Below are 14,343 nucleotides of genomic sequence, written 5' to 3' on the forward strand. Positions count from 1 at the left end.
GTCATTAAAATGACAACACAGTAGCATGGATTAATGCACTCAAGCACAGCAAGGCCTCTATTGTTCCTTGGGCAGATATCAAGTAATTCTTAGGAAAAATAAGTGTCAGTGCAGGAACCTGAATATTTTGATATGTTTCATATTTTAGGACTTTGTTTTAACTGTCTCCTTTTCAATGCTTTGGGACCCCTCCTCCCCACTACCTAAGGATATGTTTGGGAGACTTTCCCACATTATTTCTCCAGCAATGTGTCAAATTCATTGTTTTGAAAAACTCTCTACTGAAGTTTTCCATAGAAGCAATAAACAAACTGGTGCAGCAGAGGGAAATCTGCAGCTCAACCAGGACAACAGAAATTTATCACGAGCCCATTTATATTTCTGCAGAGCTGTGGTCAGCAGAAAGCTCTGGAAAGAACCAGGTCTGTGCTTCCCAACAGAAAAAACAAAATGCACTCATTTAAAATGTTAGGAAGTACAGCAGCAGGATTATCCCACCATTCCACTGATCTGTTTGGTACCAACTACTTCAACACAAAATGGAACTACAACTGCTGCTATTAAAGCCCAAGTTGTGCTGCACAGGATTTCCTGCCAGTGAATTTCACAGCATAAAACAGTTTTTATGTTAAAAAAAAAAAAAAAAAAAAAAAAAAAAAAAGGAGTTAGATGGAATTTTAAAGGATCCCAAAGTGTATTTTATGATTAAAAATTTAAGGTTGACAGATGAGAGCCAGGAAACCAAGATTAAAGCCAATATGCCAATATTCCATTTAAAATTCATTATCGAATAAAGTACCAAAAAATTGGCATTAAGAAGACATGTTGCCTCATGTCTTCATAATGACTGTCTCTGCTTGTGCCACAGCCTTTGGGTAATTAAACTTGTTCAGTTGTTTGTTATCTGTAAGATAAGGATATGATGGGGATTTTGCATGGTGTGAAATGTATTATCATCGACTTCATAGGTTATTTTCAATATTCTTTAAGAAGTTTGTTTCTAATAAGAAAGCTTTAGTTTGTTTTTTGTTCTAAATAAAACACAACCAACTCATGTATACAAGTGGGAAATGTAATGCATGATCATACCTGTTTGAAACACAAGCTCTTTCCCTCCTACACCTGCTGCCTCCAGGTTAATAAATGCTCTAATCGACTCGGCCCAACGGTGTTGTGTAATGAAGCCATGACTAGCCTTGACAAGAAGCGAAGAAGATATAGGTCAAATATCTTTAAGACAAAGCCTAGAGATTGTTTTCTAACAGAGGCACCTAAAATTCAGATTTTGACAGGGAAAGATCATAGGTGCATTCTGGTGAAGCCAGAAGTTTATTTGAGAGCACAAAGAAGAGAAGCCATCAACATAACAGAATTCACTCATCTGCATCCATGACACCACCACAACATGTCTCCTCTTTCTTCATGCCCTCAAAAACCCTTATGTTCATGCTCACTGTTTCATGTTGAATCCAAATATTTAATATGTATATCATTACATACTAGAGAGTCCAATCAGCCAGGACCTTTACAAACACAGACACACAGTGTTTATCTCAAAGAGCTTACATGCCTACAAACAATAGTTTAGCACAGTTTACAATCTGTTTTTGTAATAACAAAATAAAATATATTTAGCTAATTACTACTGATTATCATGAATGCAACAGTTTCTCTACTATGGGTTGCTAACCAAATTGTTCCACCTGAATTATAAATGAAGAACCACATAACAATACACAGACTTCCATAACAGTACACTAATATGGTTAGACTTGTAGTGTAAATGTAAATTGAACACTAAGACTACTTTACACTTCCAGAATAATGTAAAAAAGTGACCTTGATCTAAGTAAGAATCATGCCTGTAGAGTAAATGAGCCTTTAGAGTTACAAGGTCTGTTAACTTTCACCGACAGAAAGTTATACAGCATTAAAATACTTTTTCAGGGGAGGGCAAAGGAGGAAATGAATGGCCCAACCATGACAAAAGACACGTTAAAGCAAACAAATAAAATAATCAATTTGCAAGTCTGTAATGTCTGTCATAGGAAAACAAAACATTTACAAATATTAAGTGTTTCACCCATCTGAAAGCAAGTCTAAATGATACACCGTTTTTTAAACTCAACGGCACACCAGTGAGAGGTAGAGCTGGGAGTAGAAGATTCTCAGTCCTCTGAGCTGAGCAACAGATGATGCTGCATCTTACTTGCAACACTGAGGAACCTACTCATTAAGGCAACATTGTGAGCATTCATAATTCAGGTATAAAATTAACTTTAAGTAGCAAGTAGCTTTTCCTCAGATAATTAAAAAGCAGATTAACATCTGTAACTGACATTTAGACTTTTAAAATACAAGTTATACAAGTTATACCTATAATTATTATTTCCTTTGTCAATCATCTTTAATTCAGGGTTCTGATTATGCATGTTTTATAAATCTAGCATACTAATTAATCTTACCTGCAAGATATTTTCTTCTGCGCCATTGAAAAGGAATATGACAGCATGTTGCAAGGGATCAGATGACTTTGAAAGAGTGTTCAGTATTTCAAGCATCACTGAGCAACTAACAGCATCATCACTGGCACCTTAATAAGTGGAACAGAGCAGTTAATGTGAGATTTTTAACATGGTTACGACCTGTGCCCTCAACTTGACCCTTAACTACTCAAACATATTTAAAGAGTACACCATCCACCTCATTTTTGAAAACCTAATATTATTACAAGTGACACGTCATAACACTACAACAGATTTTTTTTAAATGTATTATTCCTAATTTTATTCAGACTATACACAATGTGCAAACAAATGAAGTTTCAGTGTTTCCCCTTGCATAATCAGTTTCCTATATTTGTACAAGTCCTTTAAAGCAATGACAAAAAAAAAACACTTAAAAGCAAAAACTGCCAAGTAGACTCAGGGAAAGATACAGTATTTAAGATTTAAAAAAATAAAATAAAATAAAAAAGTTAAAAGTAAACTGAACGGATTTAAAGTCATGTGTTCCTTTAATATTTATATTCTGACATTTTCATAATAAATTATATTAATTGTACCTGCAGCGATATTAGATAAATCTATGCAAAAAAAAGTGCTAGAGGAAACAGTGTAAAATGGTTTTAAAATACTGGACCAAACATTCATTCTTCTCTTAAAATAAGAAGTTTCAAGTATTATTTTAAAAGCACTTGTGTAATAATCCAGCTTCTGATGAGAGTTAGCTTTTGGCATGTCACCATGCTGCACAAGTAAAGTAATCTTTAAGTCAGTGGGTTGTTTATCCTTAATCTTTACATGAACAAACATTGACAGAGCAGTGGTTCCCAAACTGGGGTTCGCAAAATGTATTAGGGGGTTCTCAGAAAAAAATCTGTAATGGTGCACAGAGCTGTCCCTAGGGACCCTAGATCGGAGGGCCAGCAGCCCGAGCCCTGTGGAGCGCAGGGTCAGCAGCCAGGACCCCAGGCGTGCCGGCGGCAGCTGAGACCCTGTCACTGGCAGACAGGGGAAGTCGAGCAGCATTTGGGGCAAAGTCAGAGGGGGAGCTGTACCTGGGGGGCCAGTCAGGCTAAACCCTGGCCCCGCCCCCCCGATGGCGGAAGAAAAAGTATTTGCATGCCAAATCAACCAGAACCAAGGTCACTGTAGCCAAAGCAGCGGTAACGACCCTCAGTTAGTTCATACTTAGTCATTCTCTGTAGCGTGCTGTTTTGCTCCAATGAGACATGAGTGAATCTTCTCATTTATTAGGTTGTTCGTTTGTTAGTGTTCCAGTGTGTTACTTTTATGTGAACTGTTGTATACCCAATATGGACAAGTGGCTGAAAACGGAAAGTGTAAAGATATGAGAAAATGAACATCTGACATCAGCTAATGTTTCGTCAAGTCCGAAGTGTGGAAAATTTAAGTCAAATGATCATGATGGTCCTGAAAAGTTGCTTATGAAGAAAAGAAAATTATGACAACGATTATATAAAATATGGCTTTATATGCACTGGTGATCAAAAATGTCCAAAACCATAGTGCATAATTTGTGATGATGTTCTAGCAAACAGCAGCCACAAACCTTCTCTACTTCAGCACAACTTAGAAACTAGGGACCCCGCACAACTCGTCAAGCATGTTGATTTTTTTCAAGCAAAAATTAGTCGCGTGGAAAAGTAACATTACCTGTTTTGTATCCAACGCAAGTACTGATAATGAAAATGCACTTGAAACGTCATATCAAGTGAGCTACAAGTAGCAAAAGCATCAGAAGCCCATACCATAGCAGAGAGCTTGATTGGTCCATTAATAAAAGACAGTTCATTGCACGTTCAGAGAAAAGGCTGAAAAAAGGATTGACATAGTACCTTTGTCCAATGACACAGTACCTTTGTCACGAAAAATTAATGACATGTCAAGTAATGTAGAAACCACAATTGTACACAGAGTGAAAAATAGTCCATATTATGATACACTATTGGATGAATCAACTGATGTTACTAAGGTATTCTGCTAGTGTTTGTACATTATGCAAATGAAGGTCTGGTTGAAGACAACTTGTTGTTTTGCTGACCACGGAAAGAACGGACAACTGGAGAAGATATCTTCAATCTGACTAATGCATATTTTCAAGAAAAGGAAATAGATTGGTCTCATTGCTTTGGCATTTGCACTGATGAGGTCACATCAATGATGGGGAATAGACGAGATTTGTAGCTCAAACAAAAAAAAGTTGCATCAAAACATCTCTTGGACTCATTGCAGTATCCATAGACAAGCCCTTGCAGCAAAACGCATGCTTGATGGACTGAAGGAAGTGCTGAACAATGCAGTGAAAATGGTGAATTTCATAAAATCATAGCCAACAAATTCCAGAATATTTCACATACTTTGTGAAGAAATGGGTCGTGTACACAATTCTCTGTTGTCCCATACCAAAGTTAGATGGCTCTCACATGGCAAAATCTTTGTGCGCTTGTTTGAGCTTAGAATGGAAATCCTTGTTTTTTCCAGCAATCACCCTTTCCGCCTCGACAGCTGTATGGAAAATTATGTCTGGCTCCAGAGCCTAGCTTATTTAGCAGACATTTTCTTGAGCATTAGTGACCTAAATTTGTCTCTTCAAGGCCTCAGTATAACAGTTTTCAATGTGCAAGACTGAGCTGAATCCATGATAAAAGAAGTTGCAGTTCTGGGAAAGGTGTTTGGAAAACAATCAAACTGAGTGTTTCAATACTCTTCATGACTTCCTGGCAGAACAAACTTCAGTTGGATAAGTGCACTAAAACCAATATAACTGCACACCTAAAAGGACTTTGCAGAACATTCAGGAAATACTTTTCAGCTATGTCAGGCGATAATTAGATTTGCAACTCCTTTGATGATACCACTTTCTCAATGCCGATATTGAGCACTGATGAAAAAGAGAAACTGATTGAGATCTCCCGTGATTACAAACTGAAAAGGAGTTTTAGAAGTCTGTAACTGATCAACTTTTGGATGAATTTAAGAAACAAGTACCCCCTGCTAGCAGAAAAAGCTACTATAGTTTTGTTACTGTTTTCAACATACTTATGCGAGAAAGCATTTTCCTCATATGCACATCTGAAAACTGAATACAGAAGCAGACTCAGTGCCAAATCAGACCTGAGACTTTATCTTTCTCCAGTGGTTCTAGACTTCCAAGAGCTATGCAGATCAAAGCAAGCACATCCATTTAACTTTTAAGACTCCTTATGAGAAATGGAAAGGGAGGTGGATATTTGTTGCTGTTTCTAAAATTAAATAGGCTGCAAGTGTTTTTTAAATTATTATGAAGAACAAGTTTAAGCTTTGGTATAGTTGTGCATTGTTTGCCTAGGCTGCTCAAGATTCAAATGCTTGTGGAAGGACCTCTTTATTTGAATTGGCTTCATGCTGGTTCATGTCTGGTACTCCTTGATGAAACATGTAGTAGCCTTGTCCTATAACAGGCTTTATTGAAGTGATATGAGCTACTGTCATAAACAGATAGCTAAGGGTTAATGTCTCTTTCACCTGAAACACCTGACCAGAAAACCAATCAGGAAACCGGATTTTTTCAACTTTGGGGGGAGGGAAGTGTGTGTCTGAGTCTTTTGTCTGTCTGCCTGTTTCCTCTGAGCTTTGGAGAAGTAGTTCTATTTTCTAGTCTTCTGTTTCTAAGTGTAAGGACAAAGAGATCAGATAGTAAGTTCTATGGTTTCTTTTCTTTGGTATTTGCATGAATATCAGTGCTGGAGTGCTTTGATTTGTATTCTTTTTGAATAAGGCTGTTTATTCAATATTCTTTTAAGCAATTGACCCTGTGTTGTATCATCTAATACAGAGAGCGCAGTCCAAAATATGGGGGTTAGCATGAAAACCTCCAAGCTTAGTTACCAGCTTGGACCTGGTACTGCTGCCACCACCCAAAAAATTAGAGTGTTTTGGGGCACTCTGGTCCCACTGAAAAACCTTCCCTGGGGACCCCAAGACCCAAATCCCTTGAGTCTCACAACAAAGGGAAATAATCCTTTTTCCCTTCCCCCCTCCAGATGCTCCTGGAGAGATACACAGACACAAGCTCTGTGAAACTACGCAGAGTGATTCCCCCTCTCCGTTCCCAATCCTGGAACAAAAGTACTTTCCTATTCCCCCAGAGGGAATGCAAAATCAGGCTAGCAATCCAACACACAGAACTCCCCTGATTTCTTCCTCCCACCAATTCCCTGGTGAGTACAGACTCAATTTCCCTGAAGTAAAGAAAAACTCCAACAGGTCTTAAAAGAAAGCTTTATATAAAAAGAAAGAAAAATACAAACAAATGCGCTCTCTGTATTAGATGATACAACACAGGGTCAATTGCTTAAAAGAATATTGAATAAACAGCCTTATTCAAAAAGAATACAAATCAAAGCACTCCAGCACTGATATTCATGCAAATACCAAAGAAAAGAAACCATAGAACTTACTATCTGATCTCTTTGTCCTTACACTTAGAAACAGAAGACTAGAAAATAGAACTACTTCTCCAAAGCTCAGAGGAAACAGGCAGACAGACAAAAGACTCAGACACACACTTCCCTCCCCCCAAAGTTGAAAAAATCCGGTTTCCTGATTGGTTTTCTGGTCAGGTGTTTCAGGTGAAAGAGACATTAACCCTTAGCTATCTGTTTATGACAGCTACAAAAGTGAAATCTTGGAAGAGTGTTGCCATTTTCATAATGTAATGATAAATAATGTAATATATAGTGGCAAAGAGTCCTGTGGCACCTTATAGACTTCACCCATGAAAGCTCATGCTCCAATACGTCTGTTAGTCTATAAGGTGCCATAGGACTTTTTGCTGCTTTTACACTTCCATACTAACACGGCTACCCCTCTGATCCGTAAAAAATAGAGTGTAATAAGCGTGTCATTAAAAAACAAATTATTTCTAAGATCACTGCTTCTATAAATTTATTCTCAGACAAGGGAGAAAATAGCTGGAAATATTCATTTTTAGGAGGTGGCTCCTGAGATTTGGTATTTTCATGAAAGGGGTTCTCAGGTTGTAAAAGTTTGGGAACCACTGACATAGAGCATACTCAAGGTGAAAACTAATAATAAGCCCCTTCACAGAAGTAAACCAAAGAGAATTCTGTAAGATATTTATGCAGCAACATTTAAATAATTACATACAAAGAACACACATTAAAACATCATTAGGGTTGCAAAGTCAAGTACTCAAAAGGTATGAAATGCCAGAAACATGCATTCATGGTCCTTAATTACATACTACCTTTTCCATAGTGCTCCAGCCTCATTTCAGTGTATAAGAGGGACTATTTTATTGTCTCCTCATGGTTCAATATATGGCCACATCCACAGGAAGGAACTCCAGGAAGATGGGAGAGCAGCATCTTCAAAGACCCACTGTCTGTCCTAATGGCCCATCCAGGCTGATTGCATACTGTACGGTGAGCGTTCCCCAACTATACACAGTTGCAAGTGTTACCTAGTCAATATTCCTAACTTCAGATACAGAAATGATACATACATACAAATTGGATAATTACATTTAGTAAATTATAACCTTTCAAAATTCCTCACATGACCCATCTTGCATAAAACATAATCTTAGTTATGCCATATTCATATCATGATATTTCTATGAAGAATATGGGGGCTTAACGTCACACTGGCATTTCCTAACTTTTTGAGTGTTAACTTTGCAATTTTAATCATGTTCTTTTAACATGGTTTTTGTGCTGCAATTTCCTAGATTTTTTAGAAAAGCAAAAGCAGAAATTCTGTCATATAGTATCATGCTGACACCCATATAGTTCCTTGGAACTGGAACCTCTAAATCTACTGCACAGCTTCCCCTTGAGCTAATGGAGTGATTGATAGCAGTGGTAGATCATCATAGTCTTTGTGGACCAACAGTAGAGGCAGGTGAGACACACCCTGCCACTGGTTTTCACAGGTATTTGTTGATGGCATAGGAACAGCAAAGCTCTGGGATCTCAAGCTTCTTTTCATGTTCTGGAGGGGTGTGTGCTTGAGTGAACACAGGCTCTTCTGCCCATTCTCTCCAAACTTGATCCTTCTGCTCCATCCCCTCCAACCTGTCCCTGTCATACCTCTTCCTCCTCCCCTCCCCCAAAGCTTTGTCCCAGTCCCATTCTCCTTCACTACCCAGTACCAGTCTCCTTGCCCAGCCAGTCCTAGTCTTTGTCCCACTTCTGCATCTTGTATGATGTCTCCCTTCTCTGCCAACACTTGCTCCTAATCCTAGTTTCACTGCCTGGGCTTCTCATCCAGTCTCAGTTTCCCTCTCACACATACCCGCCTGGGCTCTTTGCTCCAATGTCCCCACAGCTCTTAGTCAAATAAATAATAATAATAATAAAATGGAGATATACCTATCTCATAGAACTGGAAGGGACCCTGACAGGTCACTGAGTCCAGCCCCCTGCCTTCACTAGCAGGACTAAGTACTGATTTTGCCCCATATCCCTAAGTGGCCCCCCTCAAGGACTGAACTCACAACCCTGGGTTTAGCAGGCCAATGCTCAAACTACTGAGCTATCCCTCCCTGCAACCTCTGTGATCCTCCTCTCCAGCTATCTGGCTCCCAGTCCCACATTACCTCACATTTCCCTCCCCAGTTCTCTCCACCTCCACTTTCCCAGACTCCTTGTCCCCATCTGCTTTCCCTCCCCCAGCTCCAGATTTCAGGTCAGATAGCTTCCCTACGCTATACTGCCTTAGGGTCAGCAGGGAAGTCACTGAGAGCACAAGAGAGGCTGCTCTCAAGTTCCAGTGCCCACCCCTAACCATGCCCAGAGCAGCTTGCAATTAAAGGGAAAGCCCAGCTTCATGCCTGTACCCCTAGGCTGGAAGGAACATGCTCAGTCACTCTATGAGAATGGTGCATGCACAGTCTGGTCCACAATAGGAGTTATGACAGAATGGAACTATGCAGTTTCCCCCTCCACCAAGCCACTCCTCACAGCCGATTTAAGCACAGAACTGTGACATTTCCCAAGGGTAACCAAGGTTGTGAGGCAGCTTACTACCACAGCTGTGAGGAAGTCTTATCTGTGCAGCCATGTCTCAGCTTCCTAATTCCATTGGCCACACAAGTACTCCCCACTCAGCCTAGACAGACTCTACTGTCCCTCTGCAGGTCAGTGATAGGTACACTCCAAACCCTGAACCCATAAGTAAGTCTGAAGAAAAAAATCATTACTTTTTCATGGACTTTATGTCCATAAGGCCAGGACTACTTTTCTGGCAACCATATTCATCCACTGACAGTCTATACTATTATGTTCACCACTTTTACAAGACTATGATAAACTTTGTATAAAGTATGTCTTGTGAGGTTTCATTTGAAAAGTCAGAATCTGTTGAATGTCATTATCCTGGTGAAATATGTGCAGCAACACCATAAGTGAAGTTAAAAGATTCTGCTGTATGATTGTTACTGAAATATGTTGTGACTCTGGGTAGAGCCCATAAACCAGTTTTTTCAGAGACAAAGACACACTGGCATTCAAAAGCTATCACCTGCCTAAGTCCCATTCTGCAGCAGAGGGAAGGTGTGAATAAGAAACATATATTGCATCATAAGAATGGTTCAAACCTCACATCCACAAAAGTTTGCTTATCGCCTGCACTCCAGCAAGGTGTAGCCCTCACAGAGGGGAGGGGGGCATAAGAATGTGAGACAGCAGTCTTCAACTCACTTCTCCAATCTTCTGCTCGTGACATTAAAGAATACCTGAAGGACACTGAAATAAGAGGGAGGAGTCCCAGTCTGAAAGGAAATCCAGCCTGTAAAATTTACTGCAGCATATGGTGAGAGAAAACCATTTGCTTTTAAGTTCACTTAGCTTGTTAGGTTAGGTATTAGCTTGCATTTTGCTTTTTTTTTTGTAACTAATCCTGAAATTTATGCATCATCACTTGTAATCACTTAAAATCTGTCTACACCTATCTTACTGTTTTATCTTAACCAATGTGTTTGGATTAGTATGGAAAACTCCATTGGAGATAACAAGGTTTGTGCATTATCATTTTCCTTTCATGAAATGACGGACTTCCTATGACCTTGTATTGTTCAGAAGGGTACTGAGCCATAAGACACACATTTCTGGAGGGACAAGGCTAGGAGGGGGAATCTGCAGGAGCTGCCCTGTATGTAATTCATGAGTGACAGGTCAGAGTGCTCAAGATTTTAGTTAGGAGTTAATTTGCATGCTGATGGCTGTGAGCAGGCCAGGAGTGAATGTTTGACAGCAATGCAGTGTAAAAATCACCCCAGTCTAGAGAACTAAGGAGACACAGCTGTCCAACGGTCCAGACTGTAGCCTGGGTAATGTCACATCCACCTTCGCTTTGGGAAAAATAATCTCACCTCCCAGAAGCCCCTGACAAGTAAGAGCACCATCCAGATGCACAAAAGCATCAGGTTTTCTGCCTACCAGATAAGGACAACAGAGGCGGCTTAGGTAGGCTGAGTGAAACCAGGAACAGCAGCACTGAACTACCAATCTAAGAGGAAGTTCAGTGAGAACGTAGAAAAGAGGCAAGGAGAAAGTTCCATTTGCTCTGCTTAGCTCTGAGTTTCCTGCAAGTGGAAAGGGTAATCAGCCTAGCAGGGAACAGCCACATGAGTAATGACTTGAGAGAAGAGGGCCGGAAAGAAGTACACTGCTAAGCATCATAACTGGCAATCCCTTGATTCGAGGATGATCTCTACCACGGATTTACATATGAGTCCTGAGATGACTCAGAAGTACGAGCCTGGAACCACAGATCTGTCTTCAGTAGGTACAGACATTTCCTGGCAGGTCAGCTGCCTGCTGGGAGAAAGGTCTTTCGTTTTCCTTCTCTCTCTCTCTCTTTCTTTTCGGCTTCAAGGGCAAGGTGCTTCTCCTGGAAGCAAGCTACTGCCTGATGGAGGATGTGGTGCCACTGAGGTCAGTTGGTAGCTTGTTCCTCCCAGCTTGTGATGTCCATGTCAGTTGTCTTGAGATACTTTCAGTGTGTCTTTGAAGCATTTCCTCTGACCACCATGGTCAAGCTAAGCAGGCTTAAGGCCAACCCATAGTTTATAGGCATTATCTCTCAGTCCTCTGATTAAAGATCTGTGGTGACTAGTGAGAGAAGAGACTGGGTGGCAGTTTTTCCATAGATAGGAATCCTGCTTCATCTGTAAGTATCTCTTTGTCTGAAGGTATGGAAGAGTTTAATTTTCCAGTCAAGTCAGAGTAGGATGTCTAGCCACTGTTAAAGAGACATGCAAATTTACCACCAGCAAAGGCTGCAAGATATTCTGATTTGATTTTAAGAGGCTGAATAGAGCTTGGAAGTTATAGTCTGCAGGCAGGTTTCTCAAAGTAAAAACAAACAATTCATTTTGCCTGCTGAGTCACAGTAGACTTGGTAGTAAAATAATAACTATAGTTTGATTACATGCTGCTGCAAACAAAATTTGATTTGATTTTAGGAGGGAAACAGCCTCCACTTAGAAATGTTATAGCCCTTGCAGTTGAAGCTTAGCCACCACCAGGACCAAATCACATTATTTAACACATTTGTATAAAATACAGACTTTATTAATTAAAAAATATAAAAATATCTAGTATATCAAGCCACCATTTGGATAACAAGAGTCAATTTGAATCAGTGGAAAGTAACATTGAAGGATCTGGGCCAAGTAAGTAAAATGCACGATGCAGAGGAGTATGCAGAGGAATATGAGAAATTTAGATGTAAATACACTTTCCAGAATTCACAGGCAGGAAAATACTCTTGGTTTCATGTCAAAGACCAAGGATGAAATCCTGGCCTGATTAACTGCAATGGGTCACAATTTCACCCTAAATGTTTTGTGTAATTTGTTGCAAGCATGAGATACTCTTCGACATGGCTAGTCCTCTTATAAGTGGATGTAAAAGACATTGTGTGTAAAAAAAATTAGAACAAATTCCTTGCACGAAAACAGTTCTGTTGCTTATGTAATATGCATCACTTTGTCCACAAGCAACTCCTATTACTATACGGCTGTAAAAAGCATTATAAAGAACACCAAAAGCTCTAACAAAACAGAAACTGCTTACTCTTCATTACGAAAAACTTTTAGAATCCAAAAGGTAGAAGTTGTCATATTAAGACAACAAAAGTTCAACAAAGACATGCACATACCTGGAGTATTTGGTACAGAGTCAAAGTGACAATTGGATAGCACAGCATGCTTAGCTCCACTTTTGGGCTCCAACTTAACCACAACATTAGTTATATTTGCATAGTAACTGGTAAAGCCACCTAAGAAGTCAATGCTGAAGGAGCCTGTTGGCCTCTGTATATCTACAGAAATCTTGTGTGCATCACTGCTTTCGCTTTCAATTGCCTTAATTTGTCTTAAGAGGTAGTTAACTGTGAGAATTTCATTTTCTGGACTTCCAACTGTCCTGGGACCAACTGCTGTTATATTTTCAAGATATTCCCTACAAGAGATAAATTGAAGTATTAACAATGCAGTTCTCTTTGTTAAGTAACAGATGTATTCAATATGCAACTTGGCCACAATTTGTACATTTTCAGACACCCTTCCACTCCATAAGCTAAGCAGAAGAAGCTTAAATCACCTAGCATGTACTGCATCTGAACACTGCTAAAATTCCTAATGCTATTAAGGTCAAAGATCTGAGTACACAGCCTTTTGCTCAGTGCCATGTTGCCTACCAGAACCAGGGAGAAGTGAGACAGCACTAAACACCCCCTTTCTGTGTGACAATATGACAATCCACTTATTTTATCTTTCAAAATAAGAATATCAGCAGTGAATATCTGCATAGAAAAAGCATGAAGAGAGAGCAAACTGTCAAGTAAGTTCTTTGCTTTTGATGCATATATATCACACCCCTCAACCTCATCCCCCGCAGGTCTGAACAAGCACATTCTTAGTAAGATTTACAAGGAGCCAAATAACAGATTTATTTTATATTTATTTCAGTTTGTCAACCACCTTTCCCAAACAAACACCAAAAGAATACACAATTTGATCACCCAAACCAGGGATAGGCAAACTATGGCCCATGGGCCACATCCGGCCCACGGGACCATCCTGCCTGGTCCTCGAGCTCCTGGACCAGGAGACTAGCCCCCGGCCCCATCCTCACTGTTCCCTCTCCCCACAGCCTCAGCTCGCTCGCTCCACCCATGGTGCAAAGCTCTGGGCAGCGGGGATGTGAGCTCCTGAGGCCTGGCCTGACCCTCTGTGCTGCGTGGTGGCGGCGGTGACAGCATGGCCCAGCTCCAGACAGGCAGCACGGCTGTAGCGCCGGCAGCCACCGGTGCTCCAGTCAGCGCAGTAAGTGGGAGGGAAGCAGAGGGGTTGGATAGAGAGCAGGAGAGTTCGGGGTGGTGGCTGGGAGTGTGGATGGTGGTCAGGGGGAAATAGAGGGTTGAATGGGGGCAAAAGTACCAGGGGGCAGTCAGGAAGGGGCAGCAGAGGTTCTGGGGGAAGTCAGGGGACAGGGAGAAGGGGTGGTTGGATGGGGTAGGAGTCCGAGGGGGGCCATCAGGAATGAGAGGCGGGGTTGGATGGGGCGGCAGGGGTCCAGGGACAGGGAGCGGGGATGTGTGGATGGGGCAGGGGTCCCAGAGGGGCCATCAGGGAACGGGGGCGTTGAATAGGGCAGGAGTCCCAGGGGAGGGGGGCAGATAGGAGGTTGGAGCCAGGCCATGACCCCCTCCCCTAACCGGCCCTCCATACAATTTACAAAACCTGATGCAGCCCTCAGGCCAAAAAGTTTGCCCATCCCCGACCCAAACGTTAACACAATATTTATTC

General features: G+C 40.8%; 1 protein-coding gene across 1 annotated transcript in view; it reads right to left on the reverse strand.

The window, feature by feature from the left end:
• The window catches only part of ERMP1 (endoplasmic reticulum metallopeptidase 1), a 43,833-nt gene that overhangs the window by 27,552 nt on the left and 1,938 nt on the right, over positions 1–14,343 (reverse strand). The window contains 3 exon segments of the mRNA XM_030567880.1: positions 1,090–1,195; positions 2,466–2,593; positions 12,693–12,994. Of these exon segments, the coding sequence (XP_030423740.1) occupies positions 1,090–1,195; positions 2,466–2,593; positions 12,693–12,994 (536 nt within the window).

The sequence above is a fragment of the Gopherus evgoodei genome, chromosome 6 (assembly GCF_007399415.2).
Source record: "Gopherus evgoodei ecotype Sinaloan lineage chromosome 6, rGopEvg1_v1.p, whole genome shotgun sequence".
NCBI classification, from domain to species: domain Eukaryota; kingdom Metazoa; phylum Chordata; order Testudines; family Testudinidae; genus Gopherus; species Gopherus evgoodei.